At 39.2% G+C, this 24,564-nt stretch overlaps 1 protein-coding gene across 4 annotated transcripts in view; it reads right to left on the reverse strand.

The window, feature by feature from the left end:
• The window catches only part of ntrk2a (neurotrophic tyrosine kinase, receptor, type 2a), a 74,987-nt gene that overhangs the window by 33,653 nt on the left and 16,770 nt on the right, over nt 1–24,564 (reverse strand). For all 4 annotated transcript variants that reach the window (XM_019259903.2, XM_019259906.2, XM_019259905.2 and 1 more), the window contains exons 11-13: nt 24,366–24,377; nt 23,662–23,699; nt 23,307–23,406 (exon numbers count right to left, since the gene is read on the reverse strand). In XM_019259903.2, the coding sequence (XP_019115448.1) occupies nt 23,307–23,406; nt 23,662–23,699; nt 24,366–24,377 (150 nt within the window). The remainder of the gene's footprint in view (nt 1–23,306; nt 23,407–23,661; nt 23,700–24,365; nt 24,378–24,564) is intronic.

The following is a 24,564-nucleotide window of genomic DNA, read 5'->3' on the forward strand; positions in this document are numbered from 1 at the left end:
TGATCTCTTTTAGGCTCTCTGGGCACACCTCAGACAAACTGAAGCCATTTACTGCTGCACGTTGCCCTAGGCGATGGATGTAGAGAAGCTTTTATGGGATTTAAGGACATCAGGACCTGTCAGTCAGTCTGTTAAAGTAGCTTGGTTGCCTTATGCCCAGAGAGGTACAGCGAGGCCAGTTGTTAGCAGATAATGGTAGATTTTATGATTTGAGATTACTTCATTGGGATTAGTCAAGTGATGTTAGAGTGCAAGATTGGGGTTCAGATATACTTCAGAGGTGGTGATGGACAACCTAGATATCAGGTACGAACTGCCAGAAACAACAGATTGAACAGGCAAGTGAAACTGCCTCGTTTTGAGATATGATTGGCAATTTCACTGGCACACATGCAGAAATCTTGGCTGTCTTAATGCAATTGATCATTTTAAAGAGGAATAACTACAAATAAAAAATAAAAAAAAGTTCCTCCTTTAGACGTTTTATCTAAGAAGTCAGCAGTAAGTGAAGCAGTCGCTCAGGCTTCAGGGCAAAAACAGGACTGCTGCCACTGTTGACCCCAAAGGTCTCGGTGACCCCTTCAGCCCATCACAATACGTACAAACACACACACAAACACACACTGCGAGTGTGACTGGTAACATGAACCCCGTGGTCTCTAAACTGTGCTGTCAACGTGCTGAACACAGGAAGTAATCTATCGATCCGGGAAGAGGGTCGGAGGGATGCAGGGGACAAGGAAAGACAGACGAAAGGAAGTTTAGAGAGTAAAGAAGAGTGTAAAGAGCTGCTGGTGAGAGTGACAGAGAGATAGATAAATAGAGGCAAAAAAAGGTACAAAAGATGGAATATGCAAACGAGATTTTAGATTTTAAAAGGCTGAAAACATGTTTCACTAATTTAGTAACATTTGAATCAAAATGTGATGACAGTTGCTCATGTTTCCAGGCCCCGTCCTAGTTTTTGATAATAAATAATAAGGATGTTTTTACCAAACTTTAACGTCTCTCCCACAGCCACAACCCAGTGACAGTGACATCTAAAAGTGACTTGTTTTGTTTGACCAACAGCCTCTGCAAAGATTCATTTGTTTAGCGACAAAGAAAAGCAGAAACCGGAACCAGTTTCACTATTTTTGCTTGAAAATTTATGGAAACAATGAATCTTTTGTCAACGTCGCTGCCAACTTTTTTTCCCCCCTTGATTGCGTGGAGAATTTATGTTTCATCTGAGGTACAAATGGCAGCTTGTCATAAATATCTTTGAAATATTCAAGTTCAAAATGTGTCTCTGCTGTGAGGATGTAAGAACGAAAGAAGACACAAAACTATGTAGAACAACAGAAATACAGACAGAATTGATAATGTGTTGCATGGAAAGAGGGACGATGGCTGACAGAGAAAGGACATAAATAGTGGCATGGGTAGAATTTCTTCTACACTGCATTTAGGTGAATGTCCATATGACATCTGCCTGTACAAGCCAAGAAATCATCCTCCTCTTTGGCCTAATGCAGAGGCCTATCACGTTTTCTATGTACCAACCAGGGGTAAAAATAGACATTTAGTCGTCTCCCTGTGCCTGTCTCATGTCGTGTATCTCCTTTCTCATCTCTATGCATGTGTCTACCACCCCACTTTCTTTCGTCATCCTCTTGTTTTTTTTTCCCACATCCTCCTCTTCCTTGTGGCCCCCTCAGTCTGATCTTTTCTATTTTTAATATTCAACCCACATTCACCTTCTCATATGACACACTAGATGACCGATTCCTCCTACTTAAAGCACGCTGAGGTGGTCAGAGATGTGAAAACGAAGAAGCAGGAAAGGAAGTGACAGTGAAAGAAATTAAAGTGAGAAAAAGGACTGCGTGTTGTTTTGTTTCTGGTTTTGTAATATCAGACCTCATAGCAGCAAAATTACCACCAAGCATCAATTCACTATGGAGAAAAACAAGAACTGCAAATTATAGTTGCTGTTAGCTAATGTTAACTCAGTTTGTTAGCCACGCTGCCTGGCCTGTGAGTTCAAATTACCAGGGGAGCGTTAGTGTTGTACCACATATGTTTTGGACCAACGGGAAAAAGAGGTTTTCAGGTTTGAGGGAACACTGACCCAGAACAGAGCTAGTGTCATGCCAGAACCGGAGCTGTGCCCATGGGCAATGTAACTGTATTCAGCAGCATCTATGGACAAAATGGCAGAGAAGAAAAGACCATAGAGGACATGACGGAGGAAGCTAAGAAGAGAAAAGGGGAGAGCAAGAAGTTGTGTAAAGTGTAAATCTGGAGCTGACTTTTAGTCGATGGCAAGAGCTGAAAAAGGCTGAAGGACAGATGTCGGCTGGGAAAACTTGTTGTTAGACTAGTAAATAATATTAGCTGTTGTGTTCATAGGCTTGTTGTGTTTTTAATTTAACTTCTTAATATGAAATAGAAACTGTAGCTGTCAAATAAAAGAGTAAAAGTACAGTAGAGCAGAAGTAGTAAAAGTATAGTAAATGTACTTTACCTCAAATTTGTACTTCACTGCAGTGCCTTAGTAAATGTACTTAGTTAAACACCACTGCTGTAACTTTCTGCAAATGACAGTGTGACATTCATGCCCACATCACGCAGCACTTGCTGTACAGAGTTCAGAAAGTAAGCGGTGTCTCTCTAGCTCTCTTTTTTTTTCTATTTCTGTCACATTTCCTCTGAACAAATGAGTGCAACACCATGAATTCCTTCCAGGAGAGACTAAAAATGTGCACTGTTGTCCCCATATTTAAATAATTATTACTCACTTCAGCTTTCCACTTCTTCACTAATTAAAGGACCTGAATACTGCCATAAACCATTTAATATTTAGTGTCCGAGCCCATCCCACTTCATTAAAGCTTCCAAATTCCATGAGTACAAAAGAAAAAAAAAGTTTATACTTTAATTAGACCGGGGCAGTGTGAGCTCGTCACTGCCAGTGACACTTCAAATGTTGAAAATCCTCAAAGTCATGCAGTAAAAAAGGAAAAAGCCTTGATGACTTGAAACCTTATTGCTGCCTACAGTTAAGAAATGGACAAAAAGTGTCAAAGAAACACAGAAGGAACAGATGATTTGCAGAAAAAAGGACAATAGAAGAGGTTTGGATTTGGATGTGGCATTGATTTCAAAGCCGGAATGGCCACAGATATATTCAGTTTCATTTAAGTGTCTGACTAAACCTCTTGTACTGATAAGTAAAGGAATACAAAATATGCACTGACACACAGACGCACACCTAAAAGCTTTTGCACTTTAAGATGAAGAAGACACATTTACACACGAGGGACACAAATAAATGATTTCTTTTATTGAAAAAAAAAACTGTCTTTCTTCTGAAGAAGGAAATATCGTTTTCAAATGAGCCTTTTAAACAATTATACAGAACAGCCTCTTGAACGCAGCTTTAATGCCAAAATACATTTGTGGAAGAGGATCATGGCCAAAATGTCCATGTCAATCCAAATGTAACTGTTTTTCCTGTATTTTGCTTTTATGATGAATATCACATGACTTATAACAAGTTCAAGACATGTTTTTTTTTGTATCCTGGTGGTGGCGAGGTAAAGGTTGTCAATGTGCATTTACCTAAATGTATTGTTTCTTTAAAATCGAGGCTGTAGTAGCTACTAGGGGACATACCATTGCAGATGGGAGACACATGGAAAAATAAGGTATGGTAATGTCTGTCACAAACACATGAAGGTAAAACAGGCACTCGATAACAGTTCAGTTACAAAACAATAATATTGTGTAATGAGAATGTACAAAGAAAGTAAAAAGGACAAATAAAATAAAGATAAAACATAAAATAACATTCACTTTCAGTTCAAAGCCTATTCTGTGCTGTCTGGACCCAGTGTTAGCATTTTCACACTTTTTAGCTCGAAACATTTCCAAGAAAATCTAAAATTATGCAATTTACAATGGTCAAACATGAAATATGTACAATTATGTGCAATTATGTGCTTAAAATAGCCTAGTATTTATAATAGGAATTATCAGGGTTTGCGGGACAATAACTTATAGCTTCTGAACGGCGTCATACTGTTGTACAGAGAAACAGTGGTTAGCCGAACCCAATGTTGAAGAATAAAAAATGCCTGAAATATATAGCTTGTTGAAATACAGGAAAATACTGGACCAAAGTTAGCTTGCAAATGAATATTATTATTATCTCAATGTAGCTCCCAGGGCAAATCCTGACCTGACATGAACGTAAATCTTGTGTTCTCTTTTTTTAAGGAATAGTTTGGTGTTTAAGGAATAGTTTGATTGATTTCTGTAGTGAATCAGACAAAATTGATGCTACTCTCATGTCTGTCTGCTAATTATAAGCCTATCTGGTTAGCTTAGCTAGTCACTTTGCTTTATACTGTGGACACAAGAGTTCATTTTTACTGTTTGTGTATCTTCCCATGTGTATAAGCCTGATATTTAGGTCTCTGAACGTTCAGTCCATTCTCCTTTTTCATTCATAAAGTTTAAATACTAGTGCTAGTGCACTAGATATTAATTAATGCATTAAAGAATGACTGTAAATGATCAGGTTGTAATATATGTACTATATTGTAAAAAAAAAAGAAACAACATAACTTTAACTATAACCTACAACCACTTTTAATCATGAAAGTTACATTCATGTTGCTGATGAAGCTACAATTTTTGATTATTTCAGATGCAGACTGGTTGAAGTTTTCCCTCCCTCACTTCTTTCTTTCTTTCTTTCTTTCTTTCTTTCTTTCTTTCTTTCTTTCTTTCTTATAAACACACACACACATACTGATGCATGGACAAACACAAAGACACCAACGCTCTCCAATCTTCCCCCTCTATTTACTTTGACTTTTATCATTAATTACTGCCTGTTTATATTGATTTTATTCACCTGTTGTTTGTATTCATTTATTTTGTCACATTTCTTAAACCTTCTTCACTCGGGCAGGTTTTTGATGTTATTTGGTTTCTGATGCCTAATTAGCACTTTGGTAGATTGACTATTTTTCTCTTTTTCTGAGCCCCAGAGGGATTGTAGTGTGCGTTTCTGGTCTGATTATGAGCATTGTAATAATTTTCTTATGGATTTACAAGTGAACTAAATCCACAAACGAAACTGTGAAAGTTCAACCAATCATATGCCCCCCTTTTGTTGACAGTTCCCTAATTCTCACATCCAAAGGTTTCAAAAAGCTGGTAGTGTTACAGCAAAGTGTTACACTAATTTATCATTTCCCTGGGGAAAAAAAAACACCACCATAACGGAAGATGTTTAAAAAACAGTACAGCAAAGAAATGAACTCTTAAACTTAAAGTAAATGTAAAGTATATACACTAAGTGCAATTTAAACAGCTATCACACCACAGTATGGTCAATGAACACGATTTGAAATGTGAAGTTTTAGACTATATATCAGGGAAAGAGCAAAGCCCCCTTTTTTTCTCATTAATGGATGCAGAGGCTTCTCAAGTGCACACACTTAAGATAATGTGATTTAAAAACATCAGCCATCTGAAAACACAAGATGGTCTTTTTTTATTTATTTATTTCAGATTAAATTTGCTGCAACAGTTTGGCTGTCTGGGTTTGTACCCACATTCCACACCAGCAAAAGTGTCTGTTTTTTCACCCTATAGCCCTCCTAATCAAATATGTCCCATACATCTGCCCTGACCTCAATCTCAACCAGCACTCAGCGAAAGAAAGTCATCCCACATACTGAATTGATATGTGCACATATGGAGGACTGTCTGCCGCAAAATGCTACCTACAGTACATGTGGATGTGCCGTGCATACGTGATGCACTTAAGCACTTGACATGTGCATGTTATTATTAATTTATGTGCACATTTGAGAATATAAGCATTTATCTGTCTCCATAATGTAACTGAGATGTACAGCACTATATCATGTGAGCAACATGGACAGATTGGAAAAAGATTGAAGTGCAGCGCAAACGATGTAGGTTTCCTATGCGCAGTAAAAATGTGTGACAGTGTGCACGTGTACTATTATAGACAGATGTGCATGCATGACTGCATCTGTCTTTTTCAGAGATGATTAATTTAACAGAGAGACTTCGATTTATGATCTTGTGTGTTTGTGTCAGTGTTGGACCCAAAGTTACAGGAGTTACACACAAGGCGTGTAACATCTCGCACTGTAAAAACATTTCTCTCCCTAAAAACCACGACATACTTTGATTTATACAGCCACTAATTTTCTGCTATAACAGAGCTGTTGGCAGGAGAGGGGGAGGAAAATAAATTTGTTTTGTGGCGGATGTGCTGGATGTTTTGACAGGTGTGGTGAATACCTGCAAAACTAATTTGATGGTTACATGGCAGTTTGAGAGCACAGTGCTTCCCCAAACAGTCTGGCAGTATGCTCTGCCAGTCCTGGTGTTAACAGTCTGTAATAAAAGACTTTCAGAAACCTGCCCAACTCATCACGTAGTTATCCTTTTTAGCATTTATTGCGCACAAGAGCGAGGCAATTAGAAGCGAAGTCTTTTTTTTTCTTCTAAAATGCACTCTGATCACTTTTATTACTTTTCCTAACTGTGACTTGCAGCGGCGCAGGCTACGTTAACGGAAAGCTGCTGCCAAATTCAAACAAAATCACTGTTTTTCTTCAAAGCCATTTTTTCTCCCCCAAGTCTACAAAGTAGTCTTGGTTACTCAATTTTAATGAACCTGAAAACTTCTTCAGACAGTTCTGCTGTTCTTTCAGTTCAGCAGGATCACCGAGAGCCTGTACCGCGGTTGAATGTCTGAGTGTTTGGATTTGGTATTATTACACGCGGGTAAGACAGGGAAGATGGTCTGAATTGAAACAAGACCCTGAACGCAGCATTGTTTACAAAGTAAGGATTGTAAGTGTGTGAGAACGGCTTGCGTCTATATGAGCACCAAGGGGCTGAGGGATAATGTGCAAACTCAGTAGTCAAGGTGCCTTAATCTGCAGCAGTATGTGTGTGTGTGCAGACGGTTGGATGTGTTAGAGGTGGGCAAAATGTAGGTTAATGGCTGTCTCTGTCCCTCTGATCTGAATAATTCATCCAATGGAAGGCTTTTATGTGTCTCTGAAGGCTATCTCTGATTGGTTGATCAGGCTGCTGCATCCCAGAGCTCTACCTGGTTCTTCTACCTTTAGAGGTTGAAAATGGACACCTCGCCATTGTTTGTGTGTTTGTTTGCACAGTCCTGTAACCCCCTGCAGGGTCCACTCCCTAAATTATTTATATATTATATTTTGTTTGATGGATATGTGGACGGCCGTCTCCCTTTTATCTTCCATTTTCTATTTTTCTTTCTCCTCTCATACTCTCTTTTATACACACACACACACACACACACACACACACACACACACACACACAATCTTTCTCTCTTTCTTTTAGTCTCTTGTGTGTCCGTCTCCGTTAGCGTGAGACCACCTCCACTGGGATGTTCTGAAACAATGCACAGCCTGAAGAGAAACACAAAAAACATAAACAACAAAAAAACAAAACGACTGTAACAAAAGAAAACAAGAAAACAACACAAGTGTAAAATAATAATAATAATAATAATAATAGAATAATAATAATAATAATAATAATAATAAAAAAACAGCTGTTATAAAGGTTGTTTTCATAATGTTAAACTAGGATGGAGAAAGAACACAAGGCATTTTGCTATGTGCTTGAAATAATGTAATTTCATCATGTCGTGCTCAGGTTTTATGCTAATTTTTCACATAAAACTGTATGTTAATATCCTTGTATTGTTTTTCCACCCTTCATTAGATCTACAGACTGTGAGTAAAGACTTTCTGGGTTAAAAAATCTAGTATTAGAACAGAGAGGTTTAGTAAATTCGCATAGTGTTATTCACAACAGAGCAGCACCCCTTCTTGTAGTCAATATGCTTGGCAATACAATGCAATATAGAATGTATAATATCTGGAAATATATAGGCTCATGTATGCCTGAACTGCTGTCAGGCCCACCAATAGCAGTGTGATTACCTATTTTTGAATGCAAAGCTGTGTTGGCGGTGGTGATGGAGTCAGAGTCATGGTGGATCAGAGTTGCATCAAGAGCTTGGTACATGACTTGGATGAGTATACAGTTTTACTGTACGCTGGGTTAGTTGAAGGGATTACACATTGGTTCATACTGTGAGTTATTCAAAAACATGAATACACAAAACGAATAGCGCAAGAGAGCACATGGTAGGAAACAAACAGAGGTTCGACAACAGACCGAACATTCCCTCGTCGACGGATTAACCTATTTAATCAAGCAGAGCGAGAGACGAGGTGACAATATGAGAAATTACAAATGAAACTAATTTGATGTAGCCTATTTTTTACACTTCTATAGTCTTTGAAAAACAGCTCAAGAGAAATATGTATTGAAAATACACCATCACTATTTGAAACTCACTGGCTTTAATCCAGTTGGTTCCACACCAGAACCACCGTAGTGGTTGGTGAACAGCACAGAAATCAGAAAATCAGCTGTGTGTGACCACCTAACATTATTGATTGCCGTGATGATGATGATCGTGACAACTCAAGACTGGGTCAGACAGTGACTTTAAGAGATTAACTTCAGGAGCACCTTTAAAACTCAGCAGAACCTCTCACCATTTCTGCAGAGTGACGCCAGCTCTGTATTTAACGTGGACACACAGCATGTATCAGAACCACACCTTAAATTTGTAGTTCACAGTCTGATCCAGCCATGACCCCCTCAGAATAATTTCTATTTCCAATTTTATCACTTTTCTTTTTAAAACAATTCCTTGTTGGTTTCTGTGTCAAGTTGGAATTTGAACACATCTAGTGAAAACATCTGGGATGCAGGACCTCATTAATCACTGCTGAAGCTGCAATTCCCCATGCTTCAGAATGTACGTTAGGGTCACTAATTAACCCCTGCATTTCCACCAGATCATCTCTACTCATAATTATAACAGTAACAACTGTAGCCACACATATAAACTAGAGTTTAGGATAGAAAGCTGCACAGAGAATATGAGATATAGTACAACCTTGAAAGGGTGTTGAAGCTTTGATAAGTGTAACTGGACTAAATTTTTGATTTTTTGAAAAATAAAGACTGTAGATGGTTTTAAAAAGAACAGCGGGGCATCAGCTTTAGATTTTTTTAAATCTGTAGAGCTCTTTCCTGCAGCTTCCCATTTTCAGACACTCCTCGAGGGGAAGGGTGGCCTGCTTAATGGCAGTGCAGATGTTGGGTAGATTAAATAGACAGTGGAAGCACGATATGTTGAGACCTAATATGGAAGTGCATTTTGTTAGTATGTATGCTTTTTAATATGGTTACCTAAATCCTTGATGTTTGCTGAAGTATCCAGCTACTCTTGTTGGTGCTTTTTTGTTTCTCATTTTATCGATGTGTAGGTTTTGAAAATGTGTCTATGTGCACGAGCATTGAGCTGAAAACTGATCTTATATGCTCAGTGGTGGTGGAAGTTTTTTATAGTTAAACTTATGAGTTGTGGTGCAGAATAAATTAATACTAATAATAAATCTGTTTTTATGTTTTGCAGTTTGGGGATCTCAGAGACCACTATCACTTCTTCTATCAAAAGGTCGACTTGCTCCAGCTGTGGTCTCCATAGTTTGAACTCCATGGAGCCCAAGGTAAGTCAGTTGTATGACAAAACAAGTCATGCTACATGTCCAGTGTGCTACTAGTATCTTACAGCATCATCTCTCTGAGGATAGATCAAGATTATATACTTTACTGTACATGGGTAAATCCAATAGTTTAACTGGTGCACACACACTCCGCCATCTCTACGCCTGATAATGTCAAGTATATTTATTTATTAACTGCACAGCAAAGGTCACAGTCACTCTGATATTTTACACAAATCCACAGCAGAGAAGCTTCCCAGTAAAGTGCTTATTTGTTTAAAAAAAATGAACAATTTACTCACAGCAGGGGTGAAGTGACCTTTTACCAAAACATGAACAATGAACTCATTGATCGTACACACATCTGAACTCCACTTTAAAGCCTTCAACCTTCCCACTGCGCCCCAATCGATGATGCACTCATACATTTCTTCCTCATACCAGAGAGTACAATGAGCTGTTCAACGTATCCAACTGTTTCAAGTTTCGTGCAAAGACACACATATATTATTCATAAAAGATAATCAGCCGCACGTGTCTTTGTAAAACTACAGGCTGATACCAACACCTGGCATGTCACTGGGGGAGTCAATGCCAGCTAAACATAGCAGCCTTATCTGTGTTGGAGGATTAAATGTGTGCGTTACCAACCAGGCAGTTTACGACACAGGCTGAGCCAGCCAAAAGAAATAAAAGCTCTCTGCTGGATGTGGCATTAAGGTTCAAATGCATTCCAAATATCTGACAGAAAATGAGAAATGTCACCAAAAAAACTGAGAAAAGTGTTGGAGAGAGCAGTGATCCGCGTCTCGCAGAACATCAGACGGATGAGCGGTGATGTAAACAAGGTATAAAGAGAATAAAAGTTCAAATTCCAGGTGTGTCTCAGCAGTGGTTTTAGTTTAATTTTATGTAACGCGTTGTCCTCGGAGTCTCGTTGCAGTTGTATTGATTTCCTGCTGCACGGATGTGATGCAAATGCCTAGCTAGCACAATAGGAATTTTAGAATCATTTGGACAACACATTGTTTGCCCTTGTATCTCCCACTGTGTTTTCGAGGGAATAAAATCACACATTTTAAATCATTTTCATGCTACACAGATGCGCAATCTGATACATGGTGCCTCTGTCATTCACACTCTGCTCCCTGTATGTCTGTTCTTACAAGATGTAACTCTGTAACGCTTATTTTGGTCAAACAAGATCATATTTAATGGACAAAAAAATGATTCCTCCGATGTCCTCTGGCTTCTCATCTCTCCAGAGTTTCCTGATAGACAGTAACGAAACCTGAGTGTTAGCAAATTGTCAGCTTGCTAGTTTTTGATCATAAGTAATATTATCATAACCAATGTACGTGTACAGCTGCCCAGATTTATGACAAGTGATATAAATCTTCAGGTGAAGATATATATAAGGATGTAATTCTGGATGGGTCCTTAAACTGGAGTCAAATTATTAGCGTAAGAGCTACAGGAGGTACATTGTAGCTCCCATGCAAAAAACTAATGAGGGTCAGAGGCTCGGAGAGTCTGGGTACCGAAACAGCACTAATGAAAAAAACATACAATAACAACCACATAACAATTTAATCATAAAGTAACCACAAACATGCTTGTTACGTCCTGTCCCAAAAACATTATCTCCACTAGTTCTGCAGGTTTGAGGAAGAAGGATGTGTAATTATGGAGCTTGTGCAGCGGAAATAAAGTAAGACCAGGCAAGTAATGGCTGAGACGTCTGTCAGGATGGGAATGTAAAGGAGAAAACCATTCCAGGCAGCTGACACTCGATGATAAAGGACAGGTCGAGGCGAGCCAAAAACAACAACCTGCTTTTCCTCTTCAGCTGGGTTTTTCATTTCTATTTTGTGGAAAATTGAGAGACAAATGTGGAGATCTGGAGTGGACTAAAGAGTAACCAAGAAAACTCCTCACTAACACTCACTTTACTATGACAAAGACCAACCCCCACATTATGTCCCTCTTGAGGGAAGTATCCTGAGATTCTTCACTGTCCTGGTCTCACATACCCAATAACGATCCACCAGGCTCTTATTTGTATCGGGACTCTAAGCTACAATGATTCGGCTTGGATACTTGTGTAGGTGTGCTTTGGTTTTATGTGTTAACAATCCCAGAACCCAGTGGAGGAATGTAACATCAGAAGGGTTTATTGCTATCGCAGAAGGTTTCCGTGTGATGGTTTATGCATTTAGCAAAGCCAGAATTGGGTCAGGGCCCAACTTCTTAACTGCAGACATAACTTCATCAGTCCAGGAAGGATGCAGCTTTAGACTAGAACATACAGTAATATAGATGTATATATTTATCATGGAAAAATAGCACTGAAACTTTAAGACCAAACTGAAGTAAAGAAATCACCATGAGTTCAGGAAGACATAGTTAACACAATATTTTCTAGTGTGTTATTGATCAGTTGTGTAAATCCACTGGTGTCAGATATGAATTAAAATCAAATGTACAGTAGCATTAGTCGCAGTATGCAGACAGTTCTTCTCTTCTCTACTATTTGCATCCTAGCACCTGTTATATTGTTTATACCAGCAGCTGCCTGTTGTTTTACTTGCTGTTAAATATTTCAAAAGAAATACACACTGGCATTTGATGTGTCAGCTTTTTGATGCTCAGTATCTCAAAGGAGCACGCCGCCCGGATTTAAAGTTACACTTTTTTTAACCTGAAAAATCCATATCAATGTCATGTCTGGCTGCCAGTCATCGTTAATCCTTGTAGGAGGAGTGAAAAATGTTTTCCATCCTATGACTCACTTCATAAACAAAGCCAATAAATCGGGCAAGAGAGCTCACAGCTTGAGGCGGCATGATGCAGTAATGAACTCGGGCTTTACGATTTTGACGTCTGCGTTTGTGTCTGCTCACATCTGACTTTAGTCAGTCCCAGGTGTCACTTTGTGTGTTCAAATGCGTGTGTGCGTCTGAAGGTAGTGATGCACTACCCCTCCCAGACTCGGCTATAGTGATAATGATTTAGTTTTGGAGCAGCGCAGGTTGGCAATGACGCAGGTTGCCGTGGCAACAACAGGCAATGGGCAACGGAAGTCAACCGTGTTACAGACCTTCTGACAACTAGACGCGCACACAGACATGGGTGATTTCTGTCTGTGTGTGTGTGTCTCTCTCACACACACACACTTGCTTTTTGTCTCTCACCTTCTAAACACACAACCACCATGCGCTACACGCAACTACAGACTATTCATCAAACCTTCTAAAGTGTCCTTGCACAGGAAAAGTGTCAACATGCAACACTGAGCAACCTTCAATCAATTGCAAACTAATATCTTCACTGCACTTAACGATGATTTAACGTCCTTTCAGCTCCTCGGTTCATTTTAGTCGCCTTTCCCTCCGTCTTCGTTCTCACACACGTTGGACTTTGACTATAGACAGTAAAATAACAGCTGTGAGAGTCACATGGGGCATCAGCTGTTGCCCAGTTCTGGCATCACTGATTTCTTTAAAGATATGAATACATTTTGCATGAATATTACATTAATTATCGCATTTAGTTGCAGCACATTTGCTCATTTGTATTCAGTCCGACTGATTTGAATGTGGATTTTGGAAGAAAAAAAAAACATTTGCATGATACAGCACTGATTAAAATGTGCTTCATTTACTCTAGCTATAAAGATTGCTCCCATATATGTACAGTACACAAAGACATATTTTTCCTCTTTGTTTTGACATATTCCGAACACCATCTGTCTGTTTATCCATCATTTTTCTCAGGACATACGTTTGTTTTTCTGTGCATGTCAGCTTCAGACTGCTTGGCTTGTGAGTATTTTTCATGAGTTGTCTTATGTCAGCGAAGAAACCCATGGACAGCTCAGCAAAACGGTAGGTCTTGGCACTGGACCATGGAGTGGACACAGTAATAAATCCAACTGGCTGCTCTCTGGAGCTGCTATAACACGCAGTGTGTGCTGTAGCATCAGGACGGGGTGGTTGTTTCTGAACATTAACACACATCATACAGGTATGAGCACGAGCTTGTACATGAGGAAAAACAATCAGGGCTGATTGACGGCCTGTCTTTGCTTCTATACTTCCTCTCCTCCCTGTCAGACACACACAAACACGTACAAACCGAATGCTTTCTTTCTATTTTTCACATTTTCTTTCAACTGTCTGTCACAATCATTTGTTGCTCATTTTCTGCGTTCTTTACACACACACACACACGCACACACACAGACATCCACCCACTGTCTGTCAGTAGCGTTGTGAATTTTCACTCAAACGTAGCATGTAATTCTCACGAGAACTCTTAATCAGAGTTAAACTTTAAGGCTACATGCCGTTTGCTTTTTGTGCAACACCAAATAAAATGTTCTATTACTCAACATTTTTACCGTATTCTGGGTAACATCTGTCCGTTTAATCAGCATACAGTACGTTCTCAGGAAATTACGTCAGTTGTTTTTTTTTTCTGTCAGCTTCTGTTTGGTTTGGAGTATTGACTGGACAACTAATAAATCTAACTGGGTTGATGAGTCTCCGGAGCTTCAAGCATTTCTACTGTAGGATAAAGAAGATCTGGTTGTTTTGAAAAGGAAACATGGTGAAATACAATTGCAGGTGTGAACACGTATCCATGAGGAAAAACAAAAAAAAACAAACCAAAGTACTCTGACAGCTTCTCAGGCACGCACAAAAACACACATTTACAAACCGACTTCATTTCTCACGTTTTCTCGCTTTATCTCTGGCCTTCATTTTCTTTTATTCTTCACAAATCTATTTTACCACACACACACACGCACACTGCAGAGCAGAACTGCTGAACTTTGCATTAGGCAGTGATGGGAAGGCAGGGCCAAGAAGACAGAGGCATCCTGGCTCTGTCTGGACAGGCAAACGATCAATTGATCAATCAATAAAACCTCTATCTGTTATAGTGCTGTTCCCAATCGCTCAGTACTGCTGCTGCTTTCTCCGCTCTCTCTCTCTCTTTTTCTCCCTCCCTATAAATGTACAGATGCACAAATATATACACCACAACAAGCCAGATACAGTAAATGATATTGGCATGCGTCTTTGCCAACTCTCATACATATTCAGGAAAACTGTGGACTTTGGAGACTGTGTGTGTGTGTGTATCTCTCTCTCTTGGCCTCTTGAGTATCTGCCAGTGCAGTGCAGCTGGACTACAGTAGGTGTTGATCAATAGCTAAAGCCTCATTAACATAGACCCTATCATATAGACATTTACTGTACTGCCAAGAAAAAGGCACGTTGATGCAGCGTGTACACAGTCTCTGGCAGCAGTGACATTTACTGAGCGATCAGCAGGACCTTGAATAACAACACACTGTCGCACTGTCTGAGGAGAAAAACACAGTAGCATACAGTAAGTTTAACACAAATACTAGAGGTATGGACCGATGACTTTATTAGACAGAGTCAAAAGTCCAAAAAGTAAAATATATAATACAAAAACATCAGATTATTGTTGTATTAGTATTATGAATTGATCTGACAGGATGGAAAGGTGTAGAGGTTTGGTGACACACACAAGCACATTACCACATGCGGACAGTGGTGGAAAGTTTATTTGACTGTACTTTGGTACAATTTTGCAGTACTTGTGCTTTGCCTAAATGTTTCTATTTTATGCTACTTTATGTACAGTGTGATGAGGTGACCACCTGTCCACGGTGTGCCCTGCCAGCTGGGGTAGGCTGCAGCCCCCCAGGACTCCGATAAGGATAAGCAGTTACAGAAAATGGACAGATACAAATGGCCACTTTATGCTTTACTCTGTATTTCAAAGAGGGAAATTTACTTTTTGCTGCATTAAGTAATTTTAAAGCTTTAGATACTAGTAACTTAACATATTCTGATTGTAATATAATCAACTAATCAGAATGATTAAAATGAATCCTATTTTTATCAGCTGCAACAAGTGATACATACATTTTACAGTGATATAATTCAATAATATCATGTACATTATTCTGCATAATAAGTACTTTTACTTTTGGTACTTTAAATATATTTCATTGCTAAAACACACAGACTGTAGTATTACTATTTTTACTTAAGTAAAAGATCTAAGCATTGTTCCATCACTGCATTTGGACATTAAAACACTGAGGTAAGAAGATTTCTCTCTTCTGCTGATTTACATGACAGACTGCACGTTGTATCAGCTGCAGCTAATTATTGTTAACGCTGTCAGTTTGCTGCTTCATGTCAGTTTCATGTGACAAATGAATATTTTAGGATGATCATTGTGATCGTCCTGAATAACATGTCAGATCAATGTATTCAACATGTCACAACTTCAGCTGTTCATCTCATTTTCAGGTTGTTTTTTTTCCCCCGCGGGTTGTGACCAAAAATTAGGCTGCTACTCAACACCGCGGCGTTTCTGCCTTAGCCTTAACAAAAAGTACAGATCTTTTGTAAATATTTGCATTTCATTACTTACTAACTTGCAAATAAATGTCTTTATCCCACCTCTGACAAATACAACTCCAAATTCATCCCGGTACATTTCATTGTACGGCCACGATACATAAAGGGATTTGGAGAGTGTGTTTTGTCTCTTCACAACCATTAAGGCTGACAGAAAAGTAGCTGAAGGCCTTGTGTGCGTATATATTACGAGGTGCCGCTTGCCGTGTGTCTGGTAGATGAAAGTCATTTTGTTAGATGAAATGTTTGTTATGATAAAACCACTGGCCTCCATGTAAACATCGGCAGTACCTGTTTGTGTTTCTGAGAAAATTGAATTGTGAAGATTCTTCTTTTCTTCGTATGCTGCACAACTGAGTTCAGCCGTGTTTAAAGGGAACAGCGGCACTGACGATATTAACTGTGCTGCCAAGAGAATATCAGGATACTTGCCTTGAGACAGACAGCCTGATGTTTTTGATAAAATACTTTCCAACAATTAAATATAAGCCCCCATTTTGTGGCCAGTCGCAACGTTTATGTAATCATTACACGACAGTCAACCCATAGTCACAGGAGCAGACAGACATTTGGAAATGCCATTAAAGGAAAAAGACTTCCATTAATAAATTACAGCTGCCGCCAGAAAACCACACATCCTAGACTTTGATATCGTTTATGTCCTAAATATGTAGATATATGCAGATAGTGCATGTGCTGACAAAGCTTTGCGGTGCCCCGGTTTCCTTGTATGACCATTTAAAGTCCATTTATGTTGTCTGATATGCATGTGGTCATCGATGGGAAGTGTGCTTCCTTTTTGAAGTGGAGAATAATCAGATTTAAAAAGCCCCCCGTATTTTAAAATGGAAACAAATTCTAGCTCCTCTGCTCCGTAATAATTTCAGCTGTGCCCTGCACAGATTGTACGTGTGCATAATGTTCTGTTCCCACACTGCACTCCCAGTTTCAACTATCTAATTTTTCACTGCTCTGACTGTTCGTAAAGGTCAGGCTGACCAATACAAGACAGGAAATGATATACGGCTGCACAATAGACTCCCTGACAAAGATGAGAAGAGAGAGAGATGTCAACTGATGGCAACTATCTTCATGTTCTCTGACTCTGGCCACCAACATTTCCTCTTTTTAAAATAGTCCATTAAGGCTTTTGATTGTTCTCTTTGTCTGATTTCGGGTGCTTTCACCTCCTCTGAAATATAAAACGAAATCACTCTGTGTGTACTTTAGATGGCGATTAAAGCTACTATTACAACTGGGATTCATTTCTTGCAATCCATTTGTACAGAAACCATTTTCTGCAGAAATCATCTGCCATATTTTTTTAGTGTGAAAGCCTGAATCAAAGACAAATGAATGCACTGTGAGCGGTGTGTGTTTGTTCAGTCAGGTGTAAGAAGGTTTGAAGTGTGGGTGATTAGAGCACTTGTCGTCAGTCTATTGAACAGAGTGCTTTAAATGACACCTGTTTCCAGCAAATTGCTATTTAACGACAATATCTAAAACATTTCTGAGATTACTTTTTTCAAGTTTTGTACAAACATTAAAGAAGCACTGTTTAGGAAACGGCTACAATATGATGCCCTGCCTGTTAGAGCTGGATCTTTACATTATAATAAACACTGATATTTTGTGTTTTTCTGACTAAAATATGGGAATGAATCCTGAATTGAAAACATTTCCAGCTCAGGACAAGAACAGACCAGAATATCAAAGTAAAAAAAAACAAAAATCACTTATGAAGTGCAATGTGTAGAGAAAGAAAAGCTGAAGTCATGCAAGTGCAAAGACAAGGTCTGCTGGCGACATTTTACTTTGGAAAAGAGCAGTTTCCATTTTCGTAGCACTTCAAAACAGTCACTGCCCCCAGGATCTGCCATAGGCATTCGATTTTTTTTCTTCAACAAAAAGAAATCTGCAAACCATTCCTCGAAAAACATGTGAAATAATAAGAACAACAACAAAGCCTCCTTTTCTGTATGTATCCCTTGCTGTCACATCAGGTTAATGCCTATTCCAGCATGCAGTCTGGTTTTCCTTGTTCATATACGATCGGTTCTATTATAACATTGTAGTAATTAAGTTAATTGCTGATATCTGGAAACACATTGACATTGTTAAGACAAAACAGTTTCCTTTGAGGACAGCTATAAGCTATAAAATATTGAAAGTCGTTTTTTGTTTTTTTTTGTCAGCGTTAACAATGTTATGCAACTGCCTCCTTTTCTCCAATTTACACATATTAATTGTCATTTGCACACAGTATCTTGTCAGGTGCACAGTGATTAAATTGCATTGCAGTTCAAGTATCTATAGCTTCAACGCAGCGCTTCAGTGACTCAGTGTTCTCACAGCTTGAGGCCGCTCACCTCAAATAACCGAAACAAGCTTCAAACAAGTTGTTACAGTTGCTAAGGAAGAAAGTCAGTTTTACCCCGGCAGGCATCATCCAGACTTTCTAACCAACTGACCTTTAAATGTATCCTTCTTCTTTATGATTGGCTGAAAGCACATGAGGGATGTTGTTGTCTGCTATTGTTAAGGTTTACATACACAAACCCACACACATACCTACGCACACACGCAACACCAACTGAAATACCAGAGTGAAATAAGCTCCAAGATGTCTATCAAAAAGATTAGTGTTTGAATCAATCCAGGTGATAATACGGAGACGTTTCGTCAGTCCAGGCTGAAATATTAACAACCATCAGATGCATTGCTATTCAATTTTTTTCAGACATTCATGGTCACACGACGATGTATCTGCTTGCATGGCTAAAGACCTGTTCAACAAAATAACTCAAACCTGGTCAAATGTATTGATGCACAAAGCAGCCATATAAGAACATTGCTTGAGTGTTATGAATATTATGACACATTTTGATACTACTGTTGCACTGACACATTTCGGTCTGTGCACTAAAAGTATTGCGGTTCGATACTCAGCCCTGTCCTAAATACAGAATCATAGATTTTTTTTTTTCAGCCTCTTCACTTTGTGGTTCACCTCATTCAGTTTTTGCTTCCCCGTGCTAAAACGTAGTGGGTGGGTGGTATTCGTCAAAAACCTCAAAGAGGAGGAGGCAAAAGCTTTTTTCTGTAGGAAGAGGAAGGAGAAGGAGAGGAGGAAAAAAAAAGAGGAGGTGGAGGTGGAGGTGGAGGTGGAGGTGGTGGGTATGCTGAGCATTCTCTGTAGTGCCTCGGGGCCTAGAATAGAGCTCTGATGACCTTGAGGGTGTCATATTGATCGATCAACAGTGAGGAGCTGTGTGTGCATGTGAGAGAGGGAGAGATGGAGGCGTGTAACTCCACCAAACAAGAAGAAAACTGAAACCTGCACTAATGATGAATCATTGATAAGTGGACACGAGAGAACTTTCTCCTTCCTCTGTCAGCTTTTCTTTTCCTCTTCGCCTCACTCCGTCTCACTTTTTCACATCTGCTTTCTCACTAAAGTATCTTCCTTTTTTGTCTCCTCTATGCTTTCTTTCAATCTCTCTCTCCCTCTTTACTTCCTGGCTGGCTTTCTTGTCAAATGTCAATTTTAGCATCCGTTCCATCTGTGACCATCTCCACATCACATTTACTGTTTTCAATCACTTCTTTTTTTTCCCTTTCTTGACATTTCTGTTGTTCCCGTATCAGGACTCAGGTTTATGTTGACGTTTTCTTCACCTACAGGTGCTTCAACACATATATAGACGCTGCTATGTCCTTCCCTCTGCCTGCACTGTCTGATCTGTTTTCTCTTTGAGCAGTCACTTTGAGAGGGTCATTACGTGTAATTTTGTAGAAACTGTTAAGCTTCCAGCAGTCCCATTTCAAGCCAGCCAGCTCACTCTTTCTGTTTCTCAGGGTCCAAATCTTTAGTTTTTTTTTTTTTTTTGCAACCTGCAACATTTTCACACATTGTACTTTGATCTCTCTTATAATAAATCTTAATTTGACTTTCTGGGTGAATAACTCACATCTTTCACTGACATGTACAGAATAAACCTCCTGTACCCATATCCACTTCATTTTCAGTAACAGCTGCTGGCACTTGAACTTCACAAAATTACTTTCCTTGTGAGCCAGTTTGTGGTGAAGAGGACTCATCCGGGATACAACTCCAAATTCTGTGAGGTGAAATGTAGCCTGAGTAGCTGCTGTTTCCAGTTTCAGACCATGATTTCTGTACATGGATCCGAGTGGAATGTCTCTACGGAAACAATGCCCCCAATTACTCCAGATAACCCTCACTGTTTGCAGTGATTTAAATGTACCCACAACTAAATAATCCACAGCAGTATTTTAGGGTTGTCCAGAATAACTGGGACAATAGTTTCTAGGAAAAAGAAATACTTTTTAAGCTTTCGATTTTTAATGCTGTGTGCACCACATATCGATGATTCCAGAAAAACCCTAAATTTAGCTCCACGTCCATGATTTCTAAACACAATTTCAAATGCGCCAGACTACCGTCAGTCCAGTCGGTGGCATTTCTTAATGTCTCATATATAAATAATCTTTTGCTTTGCATCATAGAGTCTTAACTCACATTTGTAGATGCAGCGAACTGTGTTTACTGGCAACAAGTTTCTGAAGTGTTCCCGAGCATGTAGTAACCTCCTTTATACAATGATGTTGGTTTTTAATGCAATGCAACCTGAGTGGGCGAAGTTGCTGTTACTGTGTTGGTTTTCTTCTCATTGCTTGCAGAGATTTCTGCACCAGTTGTTGCCCATTTTTATTGACCTGGACAGGAGCAGAATAATGCAAGCGATATAAGTAATGTGAACCAGCTACAGCTTTTAACTCAGACTCTCAGAAATTCATCCAGAGTCAGTGAGGCAAGTTGAGCTTTTCTCATGCGCACCTGTTCAATATGGTGCAAGGACACGCTCTCTTCACACTTTCTGATCACAAGTTCATCATCATCGCCAGCACTGACTTCGTTCATGTGGGGGTGTGCATGTGCGTCTGCGAGCATGTGTTTATGATTTGGAAGACCATGTTTCCATGACAAAGTGCTGTTTGTTTTCAGTTAGCACTGATAGTGTGCTGTCATCTGCGTCTATATTTCTGTTGTGTTGACATGAACTTTGCTCATCAGTCCGGTATAGGGAATATGTGGAGGTTTCGGTTATGTGGCTACAACTGTTGCTTCGGATTACTCACAACTCTCCGTCTGACTGGGCTGTCCATACATACTATACTATCTCTCAGTCTCTCTCTCTGCACGCGCACACATACCAATGTCAACATGCTGCAGGGCACATACATCTGGATGTATGTGAAGCGTAAGGGCAGAACTGAAGGGGAGAGGAAGTCGACAGTGGAAAGAGAGAAGGATGAAGACTCAAGGGGAGCAATCAGAAGGACAAAACCGTAATGTGACCTAAGATGAGTGGTGGAAGTGTACACACATGCAAAAATACTTAGACGTACAGCACATACACACAAATACAGATATGTAAGGGATGCTGAGAGGCATTAGAGAGATAATTTCCTTCAGGGAAACCTCATTCACCTCTCCTCTTGGAGAAAGAAGAAACCACACGAGACCATAAATACAAACACGCACATGCACACAATGTATATGCTAGCTGCTCCATCTGTCTGCACGCCTCCTCTCTGAGGGGGGCACAAATCAATCGCTGCCGAAATACTACATTTCAACAGTGCAACTGAGAGTCACACACACACACACACACACACACACACACGTACAAGGCACAAACTTTTTGATTTTGTCATTTTAATGTCAGATGTTAACCTTCACTGCTGCAAAAATGTGAATGGTTCACTGAAACATTATTCATTCCTAAAACAACTGTAAACAGCACAAAATTACTCAAATTTCTTCAGTTGCTTATCATAAATTCATCGTGCTTTTTCAACCAAAATGAATTAAACTAAAGTCAACTGAATGGAAAGCCAAGGAAAACACTTCCTGCACCAAAGTTATGTACTTTGGCACAGCTATATTTGTTCAGCTTGAATCACTTTAACAACAAAATTGAGCCAATGGAAATAAAACACTAACGCCTTTCGAACATGTCTGGATTTGCAAAACAGCATAATCGTTCATCACGTGTGTAGAAAAGGAAGGGCTGATGAAAGTGTTATCGTTAACAGTGAAGTATGAAAATGAGCAAAAATGAGGAGACACAGACACAAATCAGTTCTAATAAGTCAGCATGACAAATACGACAAGAGGAAATAGATTAGTCGTGCTTGTAGCCATTGCAGAAGTCACGCTTTGTTCTTTAAGTGTTTTTGAAAACTGTGTGGGAAATGGTCAGTGATGAGGAGAGTGTGTTTCAACAATGGCTACCACAACAGAATAGTTCTACATCGACAAGACTTCAGGAATTCAGTTTAGTCAACATGCGTGTTATTCACCAGAAGAGACGACTTCAAACAACAGCTGAACAGAATGGATTCATGGATACGTGATGATATAATAAAATGACGTGCAACTGAGCAACAAGTTGTTGTTTTTCCCCTCATAACCCGAACATCATGCATCTAGCCATCCCATCTTAAAATCAGACTTCAACTCCGAAGCTAACTAAAGATACCATGACGCAGAAAGTCCCCAGTTCAGTAGCAAGACAACTAAATCAATAACATTATCGTGATTTAACTTCACTTCTATAAATCTGTGTATGTAGCTCAACGTCACTCTATATCACAAAATAATCATGCATCTAGCAATGTGGAGGTGATATCAGTGGGTGACTCACAACTATAAAGCAAAACCCAAAGCACAGCTTAAAATAACAAATCAAAGAAAGTGGACATGTATAATTTTCGTAATGCACTAAAGGTCGGGTCTCTAGTTTTCATACATATATACTAGAATTATGTTCACTACATGTTGCTCAAGTGATTAACATTTTTAGTTGAACCTTGCTGGCCTTGTCAGTTTGGAAGGATCTACTATTACTTCCACTTCTATGCAATTAGTTTTTGATTTAGGTGTTTTTGGACAAATTATTTTAAATGTACTTTTTATGTATCCATGAAACCATCCGTGTTACATTTTAATAGCTCAAAGCTTTGATCTAGACATCCACAAATAACAAATTGGCATCACTTCTTGTTATTAATTCTGTATTGTTTATCCTCTCCCAGGATTTAAGCCACCGATTCAGATAAAAGTCAGGCGTCTTACCTTTGATGCCAAACTTGGAATTTCCTCCAAACTTGAGAATAACCAGCATTAGAAGAAAACCGGTGAAGGCGACAGCAGCAATGCCCACCACCACGTACACCTGCACAATGAAGAAACAGAATAATAAACCTCCTCCATACAATGCACACCACACCACAAGCTATTGACCACAGGATTTTCTAAAGCCTGGCTGTATCTCCCTATTGTACTGGGTTCATTCAATTACATTCGACACACAAACATAATCCAGCTCTGTTGTTTCTAGACAGGTAACACAAATAGAGACAAAAACTAACAGTCAACTGGCAATCAACAAAGAAATAGAGATGGAGGACAACAGAAATACATGACTTACAGCGACTCTGTCTTCAGGTGGGTCTACAGGGGGGCCCTCTGTTGATGAAGGAGAGAAAGGGAGAAGACTGAATAGAGAAGAGTAGCAAGTGGTGGTATACTTTATCTGCACTGTGTGGGAGCTGTTCTTGCATGTTACTACTGTATATCAGAAGTTAGGCCAACGTTGAAGTGTATACTCCTGAAACCTCCTGAACCCACATTATCTGAAGATTGATGCTCATCCTCCAATATGTAAAGTAAACAGCTATCTATAATGTTAGGATTATCTATTTCTATATTGTAATATAATGCTTCCAGTTTATGTTCATGTGAGGATGCTGATTTTTGCCTGACATGTCATCTTTCAGTGTTTTAGCACAATATCATGTATGTAGCCATCAAGTGTATTTTTATGAAAAAAAAACTTTTTATTGGGTTCTCATTTTTACAACCAGCCAGATGGAAACATTAAAAGCCAGCTGGAGACACTATTTTCAACCAACGCAAGGAAATAATGTTAGCTCAATTGCTACATCAGATAAAACCAAGCGAGCTGAATATAAGAAGATTTCTTCTTTGTACCTCAGTCTGAAGTCAAGTCAACCCTCTTTTTAAGTTTGACAACTCTCAAATCTGCCATCGTTATCATTGTAAAATATGTCTCAATTCATTTAACTGCAACGTTTGTGGCTGTGAGTGAGCAAATAAAAGATGTGGCAGTACCTGTGGTTACATCTGCACGAGCGAGGAGGTGTTGAGGAAAGAGACGACAAAGTCAAATTAGTTTCTGCACATTTCGACACGACTGGAAATTCTCTGACATGCACTTCACAAAAAAATGTTGTCAGTCATGCCTGATCTCTGAGCTTGTTTCAAAAACACAACCATGACACAAACACAATACACAAACCAACAAATCACA

Source organism: Larimichthys crocea, chromosome III (assembly GCF_000972845.2).
Source record: "Larimichthys crocea isolate SSNF chromosome III, L_crocea_2.0, whole genome shotgun sequence".
NCBI classification, from domain to species: domain Eukaryota; kingdom Metazoa; phylum Chordata; class Actinopteri; family Sciaenidae; genus Larimichthys; species Larimichthys crocea.